The sequence below is a fragment of the Coprinopsis cinerea genome, assembly GCF_000182895.1.
Source record: "Coprinopsis cinerea okayama7#130 chromosome 2 map unlocalized cont3.2, whole genome shotgun sequence".
NCBI classification, from domain to species: domain Eukaryota; kingdom Fungi; phylum Basidiomycota; class Agaricomycetes; order Agaricales; family Psathyrellaceae; genus Coprinopsis; species Coprinopsis cinerea.
Window position 1 is genome coordinate 2,000,148 of NW_003307543.1, and position 17,925 is coordinate 2,018,072.

General features: G+C 50.3%; 8 protein-coding genes across 8 annotated transcripts; 2 read left to right on the forward strand and 6 right to left on the reverse strand.

Annotated features, from left to right (window-relative positions):
- Positions 1 to 214: 214 nt before the first annotated feature.
- CC1G_05155 (FACT complex subunit SPT16) lies at positions 215 to 4,168 on the forward strand (the record flags this gene model as incomplete). Its single annotated transcript, XM_001833403.2, has 15 exons — positions 215 to 280; positions 344 to 457; positions 525 to 609; positions 666 to 943; positions 1,007 to 1,213; positions 1,265 to 1,465; positions 1,517 to 1,681; positions 1,735 to 1,859; positions 1,910 to 2,324; positions 2,384 to 2,554; positions 2,607 to 3,029; positions 3,079 to 3,264; positions 3,321 to 3,610; positions 3,672 to 3,964; positions 4,023 to 4,168. The coding sequence occupies 15 exons, from the start codon at positions 215 to 217 to the stop codon at positions 4,166 to 4,168; spliced, it is 3,165 nt and encodes a 1,054-aa protein (XP_001833455.2).
- Positions 4,169 to 4,355: 187 nt separating this feature from the next.
- On the reverse strand, positions 4,356 to 5,408 carry CC1G_05156 (hypothetical protein; the record flags this gene model as incomplete). Its single annotated transcript, XM_001833404.1, has 2 exons — positions 4,356 to 5,332; positions 5,387 to 5,408. 2 exons carry the CDS (start codon positions 5,406 to 5,408, stop codon positions 4,356 to 4,358), a joined length of 999 nt encoding a protein of 332 aa, XP_001833456.1.
- Positions 5,409 to 5,529: 121 nt separating this feature from the next.
- CC1G_05157 (hypothetical protein) lies at positions 5,530 to 6,025 on the reverse strand. The gene is made up of 2 exons (XM_001833405.2): positions 6,002 to 6,025; positions 5,530 to 5,941 (listed from the first exon to the last, which is right to left on the reverse strand). Exon 2 carries the CDS (start codon positions 5,924 to 5,926, stop codon positions 5,660 to 5,662), a length of 267 nt encoding a protein of 88 aa, XP_001833457.1. The 5' UTR covers positions 5,927 to 5,941; positions 6,002 to 6,025; the 3' UTR covers positions 5,530 to 5,659.
- Positions 6,026 to 6,510: 485 nt separating this feature from the next.
- CC1G_05158 (DEAD/H helicase) lies at positions 6,511 to 11,727 on the forward strand (the record flags this gene model as incomplete). The annotated part of the gene is made up of 25 exons (XM_001833406.2): positions 6,511 to 6,611; positions 6,662 to 6,694; positions 6,749 to 6,934; positions 6,983 to 7,075; positions 7,126 to 7,603; positions 7,659 to 7,773; positions 7,828 to 7,865; positions 7,920 to 7,985; positions 8,037 to 8,083; positions 8,134 to 8,186; positions 8,236 to 8,501; positions 8,564 to 8,584; positions 8,641 to 8,733; positions 8,783 to 8,923; positions 8,990 to 9,155; positions 9,211 to 9,325; positions 9,378 to 9,430; positions 9,485 to 9,603; positions 9,659 to 9,685; positions 9,739 to 9,812; positions 9,860 to 9,868; positions 9,922 to 9,986; positions 10,039 to 10,398; positions 10,460 to 10,528; positions 10,588 to 11,727. The coding sequence occupies 25 exons, from the start codon at positions 6,511 to 6,513 to the stop codon at positions 10,797 to 10,799; spliced, it is 3,000 nt and encodes a 999-aa protein (XP_001833458.2). The 3' UTR covers positions 10,800 to 11,727.
- On the reverse strand, positions 10,987 to 14,165 carry CC1G_05159 (other/SCY1 protein kinase; the record flags this gene model as incomplete). The annotated part of the gene is made up of 11 exons (XM_001833407.1): positions 10,987 to 11,961; positions 12,012 to 12,161; positions 12,221 to 12,357; positions 12,415 to 12,619; positions 12,675 to 12,913; positions 12,972 to 13,157; positions 13,215 to 13,344; positions 13,400 to 13,507; positions 13,557 to 13,687; positions 13,746 to 13,785; positions 13,842 to 14,165. 11 exons carry the CDS (start codon positions 14,163 to 14,165, stop codon positions 10,987 to 10,989), a joined length of 2,625 nt encoding a protein of 874 aa, XP_001833459.1.
- Positions 14,166 to 14,540: 375 nt separating this feature from the next.
- On the reverse strand, positions 14,541 to 15,237 carry CC1G_05160 (hypothetical protein; the record flags this gene model as incomplete). The annotated part of the gene is made up of 5 exons (XM_001833408.2): positions 14,541 to 14,551; positions 14,612 to 14,697; positions 14,763 to 14,886; positions 14,946 to 15,008; positions 15,081 to 15,237. The coding sequence occupies 5 exons, from the start codon at positions 15,235 to 15,237 to the stop codon at positions 14,541 to 14,543; spliced, it is 441 nt and encodes a 146-aa protein (XP_001833460.2).
- A 509-nt stretch (positions 15,238 to 15,746) lies between these two features.
- CC1G_05161 (hypothetical protein) lies at positions 15,747 to 16,440 on the reverse strand (the record flags this gene model as incomplete). The annotated part of the gene is made up of 5 exons (XM_001833409.2): positions 15,747 to 15,763; positions 15,834 to 15,913; positions 15,989 to 16,112; positions 16,176 to 16,241; positions 16,296 to 16,440. The coding sequence occupies 5 exons, from the start codon at positions 16,438 to 16,440 to the stop codon at positions 15,747 to 15,749; spliced, it is 432 nt and encodes a 143-aa protein (XP_001833461.2).
- A 418-nt stretch (positions 16,441 to 16,858) lies between these two features.
- CC1G_13953 (hypothetical protein) lies at positions 16,859 to 17,748 on the reverse strand (the record flags this gene model as incomplete). Its single annotated transcript, XM_002911867.1, has 4 exons — positions 16,859 to 16,973; positions 17,148 to 17,249; positions 17,508 to 17,575; positions 17,737 to 17,748. The coding sequence occupies 4 exons, from the start codon at positions 17,746 to 17,748 to the stop codon at positions 16,859 to 16,861; spliced, it is 297 nt and encodes a 98-aa protein (XP_002911913.1).
- Positions 17,749 to 17,925: the final 177 nt, after the last annotated feature.

Genomic DNA, 17,925 nt, shown 5'->3' on the forward strand with positions numbered 1-17,925 from the left:
AAGTCGTCCTGTAATTGTAGATATTAAGTCGGCAATGTCGTCAGTAGAGTGAGTCAGAGAGGGAGGCGAAATTGAATAGATCATGTGCAACAAAATATTCGAGCTCCGCTGAAATAGCAGAACGCGCTTTGGTCATCGTGGAACGCGTTCAGAATCAAAACTTGTCCGCAACACCCATCTTCCCGTGTCTCTCAGCTTTCAGAGTTCGTCGGAAATGCCGGTAGAACTCAATAAAGCTACTTTTGCGGCCCGCGTCAAGAAGGTCTACGAAGGCTGGAATGTACGTCGCCCTCAGACACCCATGAACCAATGCATCGACTAAGGCAACTGATTTTTGTTCTAGAGCGCCAGTCAGAATGAAGAATACAGCTCCATAGCCGATGTGGACGGCCTCTTCCTGCTTGCCGGTGACCCCGCCTCAGAAGATGAGCCAACGCGCAAAGGAACCTGCTTCCAGGTGAGCGCTCATTCCGCTTTCATGGACGTCCGGGCCATTCAACCATGCTTACGCCACCTGTCCATAGCAATGGCTCTTGGGTTATGAATTTCCTTCCACATTTTTCTTCTTCCAAAAGGACAAGATCTCAGTCCTTTGTTCGACGTCAAAAGGTCAGTCTCAACCTGTATTCGACACGCAAACGTCAAATTGACCACCTCAACGTCAGCGAAAATCCTGTCGCAAATTGAGAAATTGCCCGGGATCCCACCTCTCGATATCCACGCACAGGCCAAGGCGAAAGAGCCGCCTAATGATGCTGTCCCAAGATTCTTCCAGAAGTACCAATCTGCAAAACGGGTCGGGGCCCTTCTCAAGGAAAACCACACCGGAAAGCTAGTCACCGAGTGGCAGAAGCTCGTTGCAGAAGCGGATACGAAACCTGAGTCAGTAGAAATGGGACCCGCGGTCTCGGCGTTCATGGCTGTAAAGGACGAGGAGGAACTAGTACGTATTGTATTCTTATCTGGTCCCTCTACTTTGGCGTACTCATTGTCATTCACCTTGAAGAAATTGGTCCAAATTGCCGCCAATCTCACTTCCACTCTCTTGAAACACCATGTTGCACCGAAATTGGAATCTATCCTCGATAAAGAGTCCAGGATATCGCATGACATGCTGTCGGCGCAAATTGAAACGCGTCTGGGTTCCGGAGAAGGTGATAATGCCAAGGGCCCCGATATGAAGGTCTGGAGCAAAGGGAAGAATCTTGAGAATGTATGTGGTCAACGCACGTTTCACCGTTTCTATTCTTAACTGTGCCTTTAGATCGACTGGCAATCTGCGGAGTTTTGTTACCCACCAATCATTATCTCCAAGTCTTCCAGCACTGGATATGACTTGAGATATACAATCGAATCCACCGAGGACAACATCGCCCATAAAGGTGTCCTTCTGACGTCCTTTGGCTTGCGGTACAAGACTTATTCGACCAATGTGGGCCGAACCTTTATCGTCGATCCCAATCCGGTGCGTCTACACGCCTTTGTAGGTCAAGTTCTCCATCTGACCGAATTTCAGGACCAAGAATCTCAGTATAATCTCCTGCTTTCCTTGCAAACCGAGTTACTTTCGTTCATCAAGGATGGCGTGCAAGCTAAAGAAGTCTACGCTCATGCAGTCAACTACGTCCGAGAACGCAAGCCCGAGCTGGAAAAGAATTTTGTGAAGACAGTTGGATTTGGTGTACGCAACTTCGTGCCGTTATCTATCCGTATAGCCACTGACGAAACCGCCAGATTGGAATGGAATTCCGAGATGCTACGTATGTTCTCTCTGGGAAGAATTCGCGCGTAATCAAGAAAGATATGACATTCAATCTTGGCTTGGGCTTTTCCGATCTAACTGAGCCCAACGGACAAAAGTGAGTTTATATCCATCAGGGAAGAACGCGAGCTCTAAAAATTGGATCAGATACGCGCTGCAACTGGTCGACACTATTCGCGTTGATACCAACAAGTCCGTACTACTTACCGATGGCATCAAATCTTCCAAAGAGACACTCTTCTTCCTCGACTCAGAGAGCGACGAGGAGAAACCCAAAAAGAAGGCCCCTGCCCCTAAGGCGAACGGCGCCGCTGCCAAAGTCAAGACTGTCGGAGGAAAGGTTCTTCGAAACCAACGCCGTGTCCAAGACGAGGTCCACCAAACAGCTGCTGCTAGGCTCATCGAACATCAGCGCGAGCTCCATGAGAAATTGCAGGAGAGTAACTTGGAGCGGTTCTCGGAGGGCGGAGGAAAGACGAGTGGAAAAGAGGGCAAGAGCTGGAAGAAGTTCCAAAGCTACAAGGGCGAAGGTGCTTTGCCTCAGGAAACCGAGAAATTGAGGGTAAGGTTGATTGTAGCGCCGTTGCCTACCGTGTGTCTGATTGAACCGGTCGGTTTCAGATCTACGTGGACCGTAAAGCTCAGAGTGTGATACTCCCGATTCATGGATTCGCCGTCCCTTTCCACATCAACACAATCAAGAACGCCAGTAAGAACGATGAGGGTGAATTCACCTATCTCCGTATCAACTTCCAGACTCCTGGGCAACTCGCTGGAAAGAAAGAGGATACTGTAGGTCAATTTGATACCGTTGTTTCACATACTACTCACACTCTACATGTAGCCCTTCGAAGACCCAGATGCCACCTTCATCCGATCCGTGTCGTATCGGTCTCCAGACGGTCACCGATTCGACAACCTTGTGAAACAGATCACCGAGTTGAAGAAGGAGGCAAACAAGAGGGAGCAGCAGAAGAAGGAAATGGCCGATGTCATTGAACAAGGCAATCTCATCGAAATCAAGGGGCGACGACCTTACAAGCTTTCGGAAGCCTTCATTCGACCCGCGCTCGACGGTAAACGACTGCCGGGCGAAGTTGAGATTCATCAGAATGGTATTCGTTACCAGTCTGTCGGTGCTCAGAAAGTCGACGTCTTGTTTAGCAACGTCAAGCACTTGTTCTTCCAGCCTTGCGATCATGAATTGCTTGTTATTGTCCATCTGCACTTGAAAGCACCCATCATCATTGGGAAGAAAAAGACATTCGTGAGTCGCATTTTTCCGTATGCACATTGTATCCTAATCTTGTTGGCAGGACGTCCAATTCTTCCGAGAAGCTACAGATGTCCAGTTCGACGAGACCGGTAACAGGAAGCGAAAGCATCGATATGGAGACGAGGATGAAATTGAGATGGAACAGCAAGAGCGCAAGCGCCGAGCCATCCTCAATAAGGAGGTCAAGGCATTTGCGGAGAGGATTGCAGAGGCTGCTTCTCACTCGGTGAGTTGCCCTCGACGTGTTTGTTTTAGCGAGGTACTGACATGAAATGATTTTAGCTTGGCGAGACGCTAGAAGTCGATGTCCCTTTCCGAGAGCTTTCCTTCGAAGGTGTTCCATTCCGTACAAGTGTTCGCTTGCAACCCACCACAGAGTGTCTGGTCCACCTCACGGACCCTCCTTTCCTCGTTGTCACTCTCACCGACATTGAAATCGCCTCCCTCGAACGTGTGCAGTACGGTCTCAAGCAATTCGATCTTATCCTGGTCTTCAAGGACTTCACGAAACCCCCCCTCCACATCAACTCTATCCAATCCAGTCAAATGGACGATGTGAAGAACTGGCTAGAGTGAGTTGCGTTGTTCTTATCGGGTGGGTCGACACGCTGACTTTGGCGTGCCCTTTATTAGCTCTGTAGACATCCCGATGGCTGAGGGTCCGGTCAACTTGAACTGGGGTCCCATTATGAAGCATATCAACGACAACCCCTACGAGTTCTTCCAGGAGGGTGGTGGATGGTCGTTCTTGGGAGTTCCTGGTGCTGAGAGCGCAGAGTCCGAATCTGAGGACTCTGAATCCGAGTTCGAAGCTGATTCTGACGACTTCCAGTCCGAGTCGAGTTCAGACGACGAGTCTGACTTCTCAGATGCTAGTGGCAGTGATGACAGCGGATCTGAAGACTACGACGATGCTTCGGATAGCGGTATGTGGTTTTCTTCGTCATAGGACCTCGCGTCAGTGCTAATGAATGGTGTCATTAGGTGAATCATGGGACGAGCTGGAGCGCAAGGCCGCCAAAGCCGATATGAAGCGTAGTGAGAACCGCAACAAGGGCTCGGACGATTCCGATGACGATCGTCCAAAGAAGAAGAAAGCTACTAACGGCAAAGTCAAGGGCAAGCGCTAAGGCCCTCGAATCTCTTCGACTTCAATGGACTTTTCTTCCCAATCTGTTTCGTAGTTCTCTGTTACTTACCACGCGATCTTCATTCACCATCTCCGCATGCATGTACCATTACTCTCAGTCGGCTTTAATATTTAGTAATATCTTGTTATACACAGATTCTTTGACAAGGTTTAAAGGCATCTTGAAATCACTGGTACTGCGCTTCCCTCCACAGAACGACGGCGGTGATTGCCGCACTTGGGCCAACTACCAAGGTACCCGCGCCATACCACACGACCATGGTCAAAAGATGTCGTGTAGACTTTGCAAACCACAGCGTCGCGACCATCGTGGAGGCGATAGCGATGGTGAAATCCCATTGCAGGAAGTGCAGGGTCTTAAGACCAGTCCTCGTCTTCTGAGGAATGTGTGTAGACGGCACGTAAATTGCTTTCAGCGATTCCAAGTCCCTTGCCCAGACCATGGAAATATGGAGCGAAGAGCATAGCATGAAGCAGGACAGCAAAAGGAGTTGAACGATGGTATACCCCGACTCTGAAATTTTCCTTGGGTTCCTAATGAAGAGGTGGACCGTCCCTGCGAATCCCATTATGAGGGGGTAGACTTGCCATACGGCGGTCACCTCGGGGTCCTGCAAATGCATCATCGCGAAGGAGGGTATTATCCCACCGACGGTGAGGGCAAACAAGATGGCTTCTGCGTGTGCTTGAGTGATTTTCTTGTCTTCCTTGGTTGCTGCCCTTGTGTTGTTACCGGTCAAGAGGAATGTGAGCCAGTAGAGTGGGATAGTTGCGCCGATTGTTATAACTTGGCCGAGTAGCAGCCAGAGGGAAGGGTACGCGATGAGCGCGCTTCGACGGGTTCGTGAGGCTTCCAGGTATAGGAAGATGGCGAAAATAGACCCGCTAGTGATCATGTAGAGGAGGTAGGTTCGGCCTAGTCGGTCGGACATGGCTTCTTGGAAGAACGCAACCACCCCGCAAATTCCAGAGTTCAGGTCTGAGTTGTTGGTATAGGGTAAGAGGTACGGCGTCGGGACCGTCGAGTTTGGCTGGCATTGTTTTGTGAGCGCGTCTGCGAGTCCCGAGGAGAAGAGGTGCCCGAAAATGTAGTTGACTGCGAGGGAAAGGAAGGCTGGAAAGACGAAGAGAGGAAGCCAACGGTCTAGGACTCGAGAGTGTCAATTGGGGCCCACATGTTTGGCGAAAGGCGACGTACCTCTGAAGTTGGAGTGTGACATGGCGGTTGAGAGGAAGCTCAGCTGGCGCGGGGGAAATCAGTTGATGACCAGTCGAAGTAAGGATTTTCAGAGTTGTTGGGCTTGCGGACTGGTGCTTTGTTCATGGAAATACTCCAAAATGTGAAGGAAGGATCAAAACCAGTAGAAATTATAGAATTTGCAAGAGGAAAGACTTTACGGTAATAACACAAAACTAACGAATCCGCCTTCCAAGCCTAGCAGCGTCGTCGCGACCAACGACCCAACATCTATCATGTCTCCTTCAACATCTTCTTGAGAGTCTTCCTGAGTTCAGGCTTGACTGGTTTGAAGACCTGTTTTTTGATGACGGGTTCTATCCGGATGTTCGACGGCCAGTTCTCGCCTGCTTCTTCCCTTTGTTTTTCCAAAAGTTGGAGAACGGTCGGCTTTTTCAATTCCTCGTATTGCGGCGTTGGTCTAGGGATAATTCTGGATTCTGGAAGTTGGACAGCGGAACGGGGAAGAACCCTGACGAGGCGAGCTACTGTTGGTCGCATGGTTGGTTGAAAGTTCTGAAATTTGGAAGAAACTGGTCAAGCTGATTCTTTAAATGGGCGAAAGAATTCACTCACGCGACGTCGTTGGCAACTGCGAGCGAGCGAGGAAATTGGCCGTCTAGCGAATAAAGTAGGCGCGACTTGGACTCTTGGAGTGAGACGAGCGTACTATTTGCATCAAACGGCTTTGACAAACACAGAGCGGGCGCTATTATTGGTTCGCGCTGTTTCGCGTCACTCTGTAACCTTGAATATTTCACTCACTGTCTGCAGTCTATGAAAAGAAAGGCAGGTGCATCGTCAGAAAGCTCGAGCTCTGGTGCCAAAGGAAAAGGAAAAGCAAGACAACCCAAGAAGCCAAAGACAACCAGCGAAAAACGGGTGACATGGCCAGAATACTTTCATTCTGTGAGCCCCATTGTTCGCTCTTTACAGGGCACGGTCTTACCAAGTGTATGCTACAATGTAGCTGTTTAGAGTGAGTGGTAGCAATGGACGAGGAGTTTAAACTGAAGGGAGTATGGCAGACATTCAAAGTAATGTCGCTTCTGACTCACGAACTGCTGCCAACTGAATGAATCTGCATGGAGGCTATCAATACAGTTCTCGCATTTGTTGCCTCAAAAAAGCAGCTTGCAGTGACTTTCAGTGTCATCAGAACCTCTGTGGAGGCTCAACTGAAGCAGTTGCGTCCTCGAGCTTCTACTTGGCTGACCATAGGCTAATCGACCGCAGTCCGTTGGAAATAGCCAGTGTTGCCGAGTTAAAGTGAAGCGAAGCGTTGGAATTGAACTCCCTCTGCCGTTGACTGACGAGCTTTAGGGCACTACTCCCTGACGTCATACGCTTCTCCTATATTCCCAAGGAAGAGCTACGAGTGAATGGCGACAAGGACAAGGATTTTGAACTACGTACAGGACCTTCCGCATCCTCGGCCACGGACGAGGGTCATGTCCTCATTCTAGAGATGGTGGACAACCTAAAGGGAAAGCAAAGTAGAAATGCTGGGTGTGTATTCAGGCCTGACAAGTGGATGATCACTGAGGTCTACGCCAGGTTCGCTTACTCCCATCCCCCGAATCTAACGATTGCAGCGCTTCAGAAACTGATCGACAAGCGGAACGACGCTTGCAAAGAGGCAATTAACAAGTACGTCCCACCACCCATTTAGTGTCCAAGGGTCTTACTGTCTCTGGCAGCTTTCTGGCACAACTAGGACCCGACGAGGATCCTGTGCAGCTTCTCAAAGATGCCGGCCATGACCTTGTTCCAGTCAACCCCTCAGCTCCCTTCACAGCTGTCGAAGAGAAAACAGGAGTACCTGTGCCGTCGAGTGCAGAAAGATCTCCAATATGCGATATCATCGAAGAAATAACCTCCCAATCATGGTACCAAGACCAAATCCTTCACCGCCAAACATTCGAAGCTCGCGAAGCCCGTCTAGGGACTTTGGACCCCCCGCCATCCGAAACTATTTCTCAAGCTCTTCTTGACTCCCGGAAGATATCTAAATACTACTCGCACCAGGCGCAGGCGATCCAGGCTATCCGGAAGGGAAAGCATGTTGTGGCTTCCACGAGTACCGCGTCTGGAAAGAGTTTGATTTATCAGGTGCCTCTCTTAATGGCTTTGGAGCAGGACCCAAGCGCAACAGCGATTTTTGTATACCCTACAAAGGTGAGTCCCTGGTGAGCTTCAAAGACGACCGGGTTTCTTAACGCCATTTCCAAAGGCCCTTGCCCAGGATCAAAAGGCATCCCTGGAACAGCTCATCTTTACATGTAGGGGATTGAACCGTTTGACTGTTGCAACATATGACGGGGATACTGCACAAGACGAGAGAATCAGTGGGTGACTGAATATTTCGCAGGGGCTCCTGCCTAGCTGACTTTTCTTGCCAGAAATCCGTGAGACAGCCTCTGTCATTTTCACAAATTTCGTGAGTTTGTCACTGCTGCTGTCGAAGCTTCTGCAGCTTCTAACCATAAACCAGGACACGATACATACCTCTATATTGCCTCATGAAGAGAAATGGAGAACCTGGCTGAAGAGACTCAAGGTGTGATATGAAGTGTATCTTGGATTCCATCGTTCTGACCATCCGTTCCAGCTTTTCGTGGTGGACGAGCTCCACTATTATACAGGTCTTTTTGGCAGGTCTGTGCTCTCTCGTTGGTCGTTAACATCGGAACGCTCAATCCTTATAGTCATGTCGCTCTTATCCTCCGCCGCTTTCGACGAATTTGTGCCGCTCTCGGAAGTAAGTGTTGTCCTTGTTTCTTTCTCAGTCCTAGCTGAAGATCACATAGACCGCAGAGTGCAATTTGTATCGTGCACCGCAACTCTCGCTAATCCTGCCAGGCACATGGAGAAGATGTTCGGGCTATCGGAGAACGAGGTACATCCGGTTACCGAAGACGGTGCCCCCTCCAATAAGAAGGACTTCCTCGTGTGGAATCCTCCCCTGATCGACCCCCTTGAACCCAGCCTTGGGACTAAGAGTGCCATGAACGAGGCGACCAGTTTGATGAGGTTCTTAATGAAGCGGGGTGTGAGGGTGATTCTGTTTTGCAAGGTGAATAACGGGGCTCTCAAGCATTGGCTGCGATAATTAGCTGACAGGTTCATGATGCATAGATCCGTAAGATTTGTGAATTGGTATGTCAATTATTTTCTCGTCGACAACTTGAACACTGAGGAGGACGTCGACATAGGCGATGAAGACGTTGAAGGCGGACTTGAGCAACGAGGGACGGCATGATATTCTCAAGAAAGTGAGACCTTACCGAGGAGGTTATTCGCGAGAGGTACATTGTCAATTCTTAAAAGTCATCTGCATTCTCCTGACATATTCAGGACCGACGTCGAATCGAAGCCGACGCCTTTGCGGGTGAACTGCTCGGCATCGTCTCTACTAATGCACTCGAACTGGGAATCGACATCGGTGTGCTGGATACTGTGATTATGCTGGGATTTCCAATGACTATTCCAAGCTTCGTGAGTGCCATCTCGTGCGTACCCGTGGCGCTGATCCATTTGTCTGACGTCATTGGTGATATTCAGCGACAGCAAGCTGGTCGTGCAGGTCGCCGTTCGCAGGATTCTCTGGTGGTTCTGGTGGTAGAACCGTTCGCGATCGACCAGTACTATGCAAAGAACCCAACTGAATTATTTGATGGGCGATTGGATGAACTTATGGTTGATATCGATAGCAAGGTGGTTCTTGAGGGTGAGGTGTGGTCTTTTGATGAGAGGCCAAGTACTGATCCGGAATTCCTGCCAAGCCCACCTGCAGTGTGCAGCGTTCGAGATGCCTCTTTCAGGGGAGGATGAGGAATGGTTTGGTCCCTCGACGCGAGAGATATGTGAACAACGATTACTCAAAGACAAGGACGGATGGTGCGTCTGGCTTTCGGTCGTCTGGGAAACGAGCGCTCAATCGATCCGTCAGGTACCACACCCATCCGAACTTCCTACCGTACCCATCAGCGCATGTATCCATTCGTCAGTGTTTGTTGTCGATTCTTCGGAGGCGTGTTCATTTTAACTGTTGTCCAGGAGGAGCACAAGAAGAGAAATACCTTGTTGTTGAGGTCCTCAGTGACGGTCGGACACTGAATCAGATCGAAGAAGTCGAGGTGTCGCGAGCGATGTTTGAAGTCTACGAGGGTGGAGTGGTGCGTGTCGTGTGCCTTATGTGTGCCCTTTGGAAGCCCACTAACGACTGTCCAGTTCTTACATCAAGGTTCTACGTTCATCGTGAGCGATATGCCATTGCTTTCCCTCGAAGTCATGCAGTAACATCCCATCAGGTAAAGGAAATAAGTCATGATTCAAGAGTGGCCAAAGTCCTGAGGGCAGAAGTGAACTACATTACCTCTCCTCGGTACGTTTCTACCTTGTCTCGCAATGTGTCGTCTGACTCGGTTCTAGGGACTTCACGTAAGCTGACTTTGCCTGGTCACATCCGATTTCCCGCACTAAACATAATCTAGGAACGTGGATGCAGTACAGACCCAGCGTATCCGCCGTGCCAAAGCGTGCCTGGCATACTACGGAAGTACGCAGATGTTTCATGTCATCGACTGTCCGCATATTCACCCTGACTGTAGAGGTTCACGTTGAAGTAAAAGTGTTCGGCTTCTTCAAAATAAGGAACAAGTCGATCCTCGATGCTGTCGATTTGGACACTCCTAGCTGGGAACGAGATACGAGTGGCTTCTGGATCGACGTCCCAAAACCAATCCTGGAACTTTTACGGTCGCTGCAGGTCAATGTAGCGGAGGCGATACATGCAGCAGAACACGCGTTCCTCAATCAGTTCCCTCTTTCTGAAGATGTCAAGACGGAATGTAAAGCTGCTGAGAAGGAATATAGGGTCACGGAATCTACCCGGAAGCGACCTGCAAGGTTAATTTTCTATGACGCTGTAGGAAAGGGAGGTGGCGTGAGCTCGAAAGCGTTCGACGAAGGTACGAGTGCAATTTCCGTCATTGCATCCTGTATTGATGATTCCCCACTCGAAATCACCAGTTGAAGCGATCCTCGACCGCGCCTGCACCGTGGTCTGCAGTTGTTCCTGTGAAGACGGTTGTGCCAAATGTAGGCGCATTCTCTGTTTACCCATCTGCATCCATCTCTCACGCTGAACGAATTTCTAGGCGTACAGAGCCTCGTGTGCAAGGAGGCCAACCAGGTGTCTTCCAAGGTCGGCGCCGAAATAATCCTTAAAGGAATCCTTGGACAGGATATCAGTTACAACTACGAGCAAGTGAAGTCTACTCCATACACAGGCCCGAATACTATAGTCGAAGCGCCTGCGGTCAAAGCTCTAGAGGGGGTTCAGATCGAGGAGTCCGAGGTACAACCGTAGCAAGGCTTGCATACGCAATGTGACTGGGATCACAGTGCGATTTCAATGATACAGCCTAGTATATGTATAAGCATGGCGATTACACCATAGTCGTGGTATGAAACCCCCAGTGATTGATCTCATAAATAAGCAGTGACCAGGCATTCCGTGAAGGAATGCGGCATGTAGTAAATCGTTACAGAGTGGACTACGCTAGCGGGTCAAAGTCTCCCCAGTCTGCTTTCGACAGCTGTTTCTGTCCGCCTGCGCCCCACGCCGGTTGTGCGGGCTTGGATGGCGTGAGGATGTTCCCACCTATTCCCATACTTATTGGAGCGGCAGGAGTGCTCGCAACCAGAGGTGTGGAGAATACTGAAGGTTGTATGGAAGGCGCTTGGGTGGTTAATGACGATCCAAGGTTGATATTGTAATTGGGTGCGGCATAGCTTGGCTGTGAAGAAGCTGCCGGGGAACTGAAGCCAGGAGCGGGTGGGAGAGAAGAGGCAGATGGTGTAGCGGTAGTGATAGGGGCAGTGGACAGAGTGATGTTGTAATTCGGCTTGGACGAGGTGGAAGCAGTGGACCCGAACGAAGATGACGATAACCTGGATGCCGGTTGTGATGTCCCAAGCTTCGAAGGCCGCGGCTGAAAATTGGGTCGGCTGGGTTGCTGTGGCGGCGAGAGGGATGGTGTGATCACCGGCGGCGTCTGGAGGGAAGGGGAACTAAAGCTGCTGCTAACAGTAGGAGTCTGATGCTTCGCTGTCTGGTCTCCGTTCAGCAAGCTACCCCAGACGTCGTCTTCCCATGACGCAGCAGGAGCAGGGGCAGCGCTAGGGGTGGCGGTGACTGCAGAACTAGCCAAACCTCCATTGGCCATCGCACTGCCCTTGCTTACTAGGGTTTCGAAATCGGCTGTGGTTGTGTTCAGAGGAACTCCACCGTTCCCCATAGTAGCGGTAGCAGACCGATCTTCCAGTCGTTGGGAATCACGCAGGAATTGATCATGTTCCCGTTCAACCCGTTCTCCAAGCTTCTTGATCACAGACATGAAACGCTGGAATTGCGAGACATTAAGTAGAGGACCCATTGACATCGCCCATAGTTGCGGGAGAACGAGAGTGGCGACGGCTTCTCGATCCACCTTGAAACCCATGGCTTCTTGCACATCCAAGGTGGCCATCTGTAACAGACCGTCGTCAACCCATGCAACGATGAACGGATTCTACTTACCATCACTGACGGCTCCTTTGTTCTGATTTTCGAAAGTAACGGGACCAGTTTCTGCGTCAGACTTGACTGATCCAATGTCTTCACCATTGCTAAAAATGTGACCAATGTTGCGACCTTCACTGACAAAATCCTAGTCTTGGAAAATACAACCTGCAGATCATGACAGTTAAGAAACAATATTAAGCATCATCAGGAAGCTTGGAACATACAGCGACGCGAGGGAACAGAACACCCTGGACCTCAGCATAGTCAACCGTTTCACATAGGTCGGGAACTGCTTTCAACGCCCGCTCCTGAACGATTGCGTGTTCAGACTCAAGGGCATTATACACCAGAGGTAGGACGTCTTAACATGGAGAAACCTTGAGACCCCGCAAAGCTAAACAGGAACGGCGGGACTCACGGTCCTTGAATACATTCTTCTCCGTCTTCTCTTGCAACATTCCAAGATTGTCGAGTAGGGTCAGCATGTTCTGGGGAGGTTCCTTGATTGCGAAAAGAGGTTTGAGACTTGGAAGGACCATCGACGCGAACTGGGTCGGAGACAGTGCTTGGGAGATAGCAAAGACGTTAGGAAGAATGTATGGTAGTAAATGGGTATCTTTCATCTAACAAGCACCGCGGGTAAGCGAGCAATGGAGTAGACAAGATAATGAGACTCACCTCCTCGAGTAAAGATGGCAGAATCTTCCTGGTTTGCAAACCTTCCGAGAATCGATTTAGCACCCCTGTCAGTCCTTTCATGAAGGATATCTTCTCTTCGCGGGTTTTAGCTGTGAAGTTCGACCGATCCAGGAAGTTCAGGGTGGAAATTGGAAGTGATGAGAAGAAGGGGTGGGAAGATAATGTTTGAGGCGTCGGCCGTGATGTAGCATGACGGGTGACCAGCGAACGAACGAGCGCTAGGTGCACGGCAAATCAATGGGACTTTGACAGTTTGGATAGAATTATGGTGCGCACATTGCAAATCCTGTTCCCATCTCTCCATTCCGGGCAAAGGTTTCCCGGCATTTTCTCGGAGGTTGCTAAGGCTTCCATGGTTCTTGAAGGGAGGATTACCCTTGCTATGGACGGCGTAGACCACGCAGCCTAAAGAGTACATGTCCGAACTTGTTAAAAGCTGTTCGTCAAGAGCATATTCCGGCGCTATCTTGTCCTGTCAGTGTCCTGGGTGTGGTGGGATGGAAGGGATACATTGCGTACCCATATAATCGAATGACCGCTGGATATATGCTGGCACACGGCCGTCGAATGTCGGAAATTCCCAACGAGTTGGGTTGCCGTTAGTAAGAAGAGGGATGGTTACTCCTAGTCCAGATATCTTCCAATCGCCCTATGGTACTGGTTGGCACAAGGCGGTACAGCTGCAGATGAAGTGCTGGACGTACGGAGCTATTGATGATAATGCTCTCCGGGCAGATGTTCGAATGAATTAATTGCGCTTGGCTGTGCAAGAACGAAAGTCCCTTTGCCAATTGCAAGATGCCCTTCTGGATCTAACCGCACAATTAGACACTAGCACCCACTCGAGGATCACGCGCCCACCTCGATCTCGTCCAGTTCCACCAATGAAGCATGTCTGCCCGAACCTGGTATCGACAATTCCAGGGACGATAGAACCGGCTCCGTTGCAAATACAAGCTCTATTCGTGTTTCTTCCAACGGTTCCACCATTTCTGTGGGCCAAAGTCACAATAAGCGCTGATTCGGTCGAATTCTGTCAACTCCACGTACCCAGAATTGAAGGATGCCGTAGTCGACTTAGTGCGGACGCCTGAACTCGAGCGTTAAACCGGAAGTCTGATTAAAGGGGATTGAAGATCATCGCACCTCATTCTTCAACACCTCGAGTACTCTGTCCTTCCCGGCAACCCCCAACCTCTCCATCTCTGGACCCCGTTTGTCAAACGACCACACGGAGACGCGTTTCCCCGTCACCTTGTGTGTTGCAGGCTGTACTTTCCATAAACCAATATAAAAAGTAGGTGTGAAGGGCAGCGGGGCGATGTTGGCACCTCCTCCGCCACTGCTACCACCAGAGGTCGTTCCCGGCGTCGATGGTCGACTGGTCTGTGACGGATTTCCGATGTTATACGACTGCGAAATGTTTGTGCGCCCGAAGAACGAGCTTGCTGCTGCTAATACGTGTGCCATCGTCAGGCGTTGTGGTCGTCGTTGACCTTTGGAAGAATCCGAAGGATTAGCGGTGTTGGTGGTCGGTATTGACAGTCGTGATCACTGCTCACTCAGTTGCTGATTTCACGGTAAGTGGGTGGCTGTGTATTTTGATGCGCAGCGTCGGGATAAGCGCGCCCAAAGCGCGTTCCCCGCGCCATTGGAGTTAGGACAGGGACATGCTTTACCTGTTCGTTGTTTGGGCCAAGAGCTTAGAGAGTAGACTGTATATCTCGTATATATACATATAACAAATCTACAGATCAGTTTGAACGGTCCGTAGCACGATTTCTAGGATTACTACGGGCCTTCGCCTCCTGGACAAGCGCATACATAGAATGCTCAAGAAGTCTATCATGAGGGGACTAAAGGCGTGATGGTCATCTTAAGAAGCTTCCTCTGCTATCTGATACTGAAACACTTACAAGCAGTGCATGAAACAGCCACCCTGCCATTGACCGGCAAGCCCGCGATATCATCGCAACAGAGCTTCAACTGTGCCCCGCCAGTGCTGGAAAAAATCCACCGTTAGTAACGGAGAGAAGAAACGTCTTAGAATGATGAGGGCGCTCCTACCATTGACCCTGATTAGAGCCAGCGGTGCACTCCTTACCAACGGGTGTTTGTGGAGGGAGGTTGAGGTTGTAAAGCCTGAGGATCAACGCGAGAGAGGGATTGCCCGCAGTCGTCATCTCCTCACCTGACGAAGTAAAATCTCGTGTAAATGTCACCCTATTGCTTAAAGTTAGGAGGTGTCACCTACAACATTGGACGCGCTTTCCGGCTGGGCATTGTTGGGGAAGGCTGGATGGACGTGGAGCTCTTGGGCCTGAAATATCGTGTGCGGGGCGGGGCAGCGTTAGCTGTCGTTTGCATAAAGATTCGGATTAATACCTAAGGTTGGGGAGCGCCGTGTAGGAGGCAATGGACCAAGTCCTCGAGCGAGGCGGGCAGCGTTAGGACCACGGTGGACTCGAGGAATAGCGGTGACGTGCATAAATAAGCTAGACGACAGAACGAAAAGAGCGACAAAGAAGGCAAACGGTTTCATATTGGATAAAGATCGAGCGTGGGTGACGGTAGTGGGTTGGAACGAGAGAATGGCTTGGGGGACATAGCACTTCGATCATCGCAGATTTTATCCTGCTCGTGTGTGGATTCTCCAGTATATCATCATCTGTCTCAAGTTGCTTCTGTTATGTTTCTGACGGTCAGAACCTGTCAGTGGTTATAGAAGGATGGGGGATGGAAACAAACGAGCACAGCAAGCAGATCATGATGTCGGAGCTGGCGGAGTTTGGCGCCCACAATTTGTCTGGGCGCTCGATGAGTAGTGGTTGTGGAGGCCCACTGAGGCTTCCAGAATGAGATGAAGCTCAACGTCTCTCGTTCAAGCAGAATGACCATGCATTCCGATCATTTGAATCTTGATTCCATTCCCTTGCAACGTGGACCTCTGGGATCTGACCCTGATTTTGAATCTGCGCTCTGTAGCGAAATTGAATGCGGAGAGACTGAGAATACAGATGTTGTACACAGCAGAGGAGTGGAAAGAACACTTTAGTTGGAGCCTGGATCTATTGGAGTTATCGTTTCGCATGTAAGTGCCCGTAGATGCGTCAGGGAGGTAACAACAAGGAGACGTACAAGGTGTGCATCCTACAGCAAAGAGTCCAAAGGCAGGACCCGTAGCGTTACAACAGAGTTTTTTCATCCCGGGCAAGAAGCTAGAAGCATGTAGAGTAAGTATTGTTGTTGTCAGTGATCAAAGAGTCTGGAGTTGCATGTTCCGAGAAACGCACCACTGAGTTCTGTCAGACCCCGCCTTGCAGCCTTTGCCAATGGGAGTATCGGCCGGAATGTCGATGCCAAGTGCTTCGAGGAGAATTGATACGAGCGGATTTCGCGCAGTGGTAACTTCGTAGCCTGGAAGAGATTCAGTGCGGTGAGCTTGATGTATGTGCGAGTTATAGGCTGTCAACCACTTACAACACTGCACCTTGGCCCCAGCGGAACATTGGTTCGTAGGAACAGGGGATGGTGCTGGCCTTGGAGCTGGGGCCAGGATTGTCAGAGATTACGCAATAAAAATCCGAAGATAATTCTTACACCCAAAGGTTGGAGATCGTCTTACGGGTGGCAAAGGCGGAAGGCCCCGGGCGAGACGCTGGGCATTGGGACCACCTTGCGGGACAGCTAGAACCAACGTGAACAGAAGAGTGAAAAGAGTGACAAAGAAAGTGGTGGCTTTCATAATAAGGAACTTTTAAAGAGTGGAAGGTGTCCTGGGACAGAGGTTCTTGAAAGGTTCGAGCTCGGGAGACCTGGGGATTCCACAGTGTCACAGACGAGGCGAGCTTTATACCTTCACGTACGCCGTGGGTCATTTCATCGATTTCTTTGGCAAGTCGTTGACGGTCAAAATTTCTCTGACAAGGGACACACGCAGTACATAGACAAGCGTAAGTCCAGAGGCGTTCCGGAGGCTGTTGCGTCGATTAGTAGGAACTGGAGTCTATGCGAGATCAATTGTTGATTTTGAACAGCATTATGTTTTCCGAGGACCCTTCCAGGTACTTAGCGCGCCCACGCGAGTTTCCGTGTTACCGAACTGGCCAATCAGGTGCGAGAAAAGGGGCGGATGACGCGCCAAGGCTCTTCCGGACTTCCAGTTATTCCCTGAACAAGGGCGTCGTTCCAGCGCATTCCTTCCGGGCCTGGGGAGGTTCTGGGATGTCCACGGCTGCCCAGGGACAATCCTGGCAATCCACGGCGATGGCTTGAGCCCTGAGGTAAATCACCACATCTTGGCATGGAGCGGTCAAGACAGAATATGTTCGATAAGATAGCGACAACACCTGCTGCCCAAGGCATCATTGACAGAAGAAGCTCTTCTCAACATCCCAACAATGCATCACACTGAAACCAGAACGGAGGCAAAACCCGAAGAGGGCAGCATACCTTCCTGATCCGGAAGTGCGGCTTGTGACCATCTGGACAGCGTCACCGCGTCGCGCCTGCGACTTGCCACTTCTCCAGCCTTCCGTTCTCTGGACGTCGTGACTGGGTTGGCAACTTTAAATATTGTTCCCGATGAATGTGATTTCCACGATGTTTTCATTTCCTGCGCCGCCTTTGATTAGACAGCGAATAGGGATCTGACGATCGCCCCACCATGGGCCTACATACAATAAATCTTGGGGACGTCAAATGACCTCGAATACCTCATGAGAAGTGTTCATTCGTCACTGTTGGATCCGCCCCAAGCTCATAGCTGCCTAATCGGTAGAGAAAAGGGGCGCGCAGTTCACAGGGACATACCCCACTTTCCGCTGAGAGTGGACGGGGTGTGGTTCGAAGTCGATGGTTTCAGCTCTTTGATCGACACCCTAAGTACTATGAATTCTTCACATCAGTTCTGAGAGAATTCGGGCTTCCTCGAAGAGTGGGGAGCAGCAGAGGATTCCCTCGGGGAGCGGTGTTCGTCAGGAGGCGGCGAGATGTCCGAGATGCCCGCCTATGACATAATTCGCGTGGCCGATGACCGAACGTCATTTCGCATGCTGCCTCACCACACTCGGAGTCCTGGTGGAACCCAAAGTAGCCCAAAGTTTGTGGAAACCATCGACGGTGTATATGGGGTGAATCGAATCATATTCCCTGTCGTATGGGAGCCGAGGTACGCAGTATGCTACAGTGGTGTGTATCCATTGACAGATAACGGGTGCGAAAGACTGTA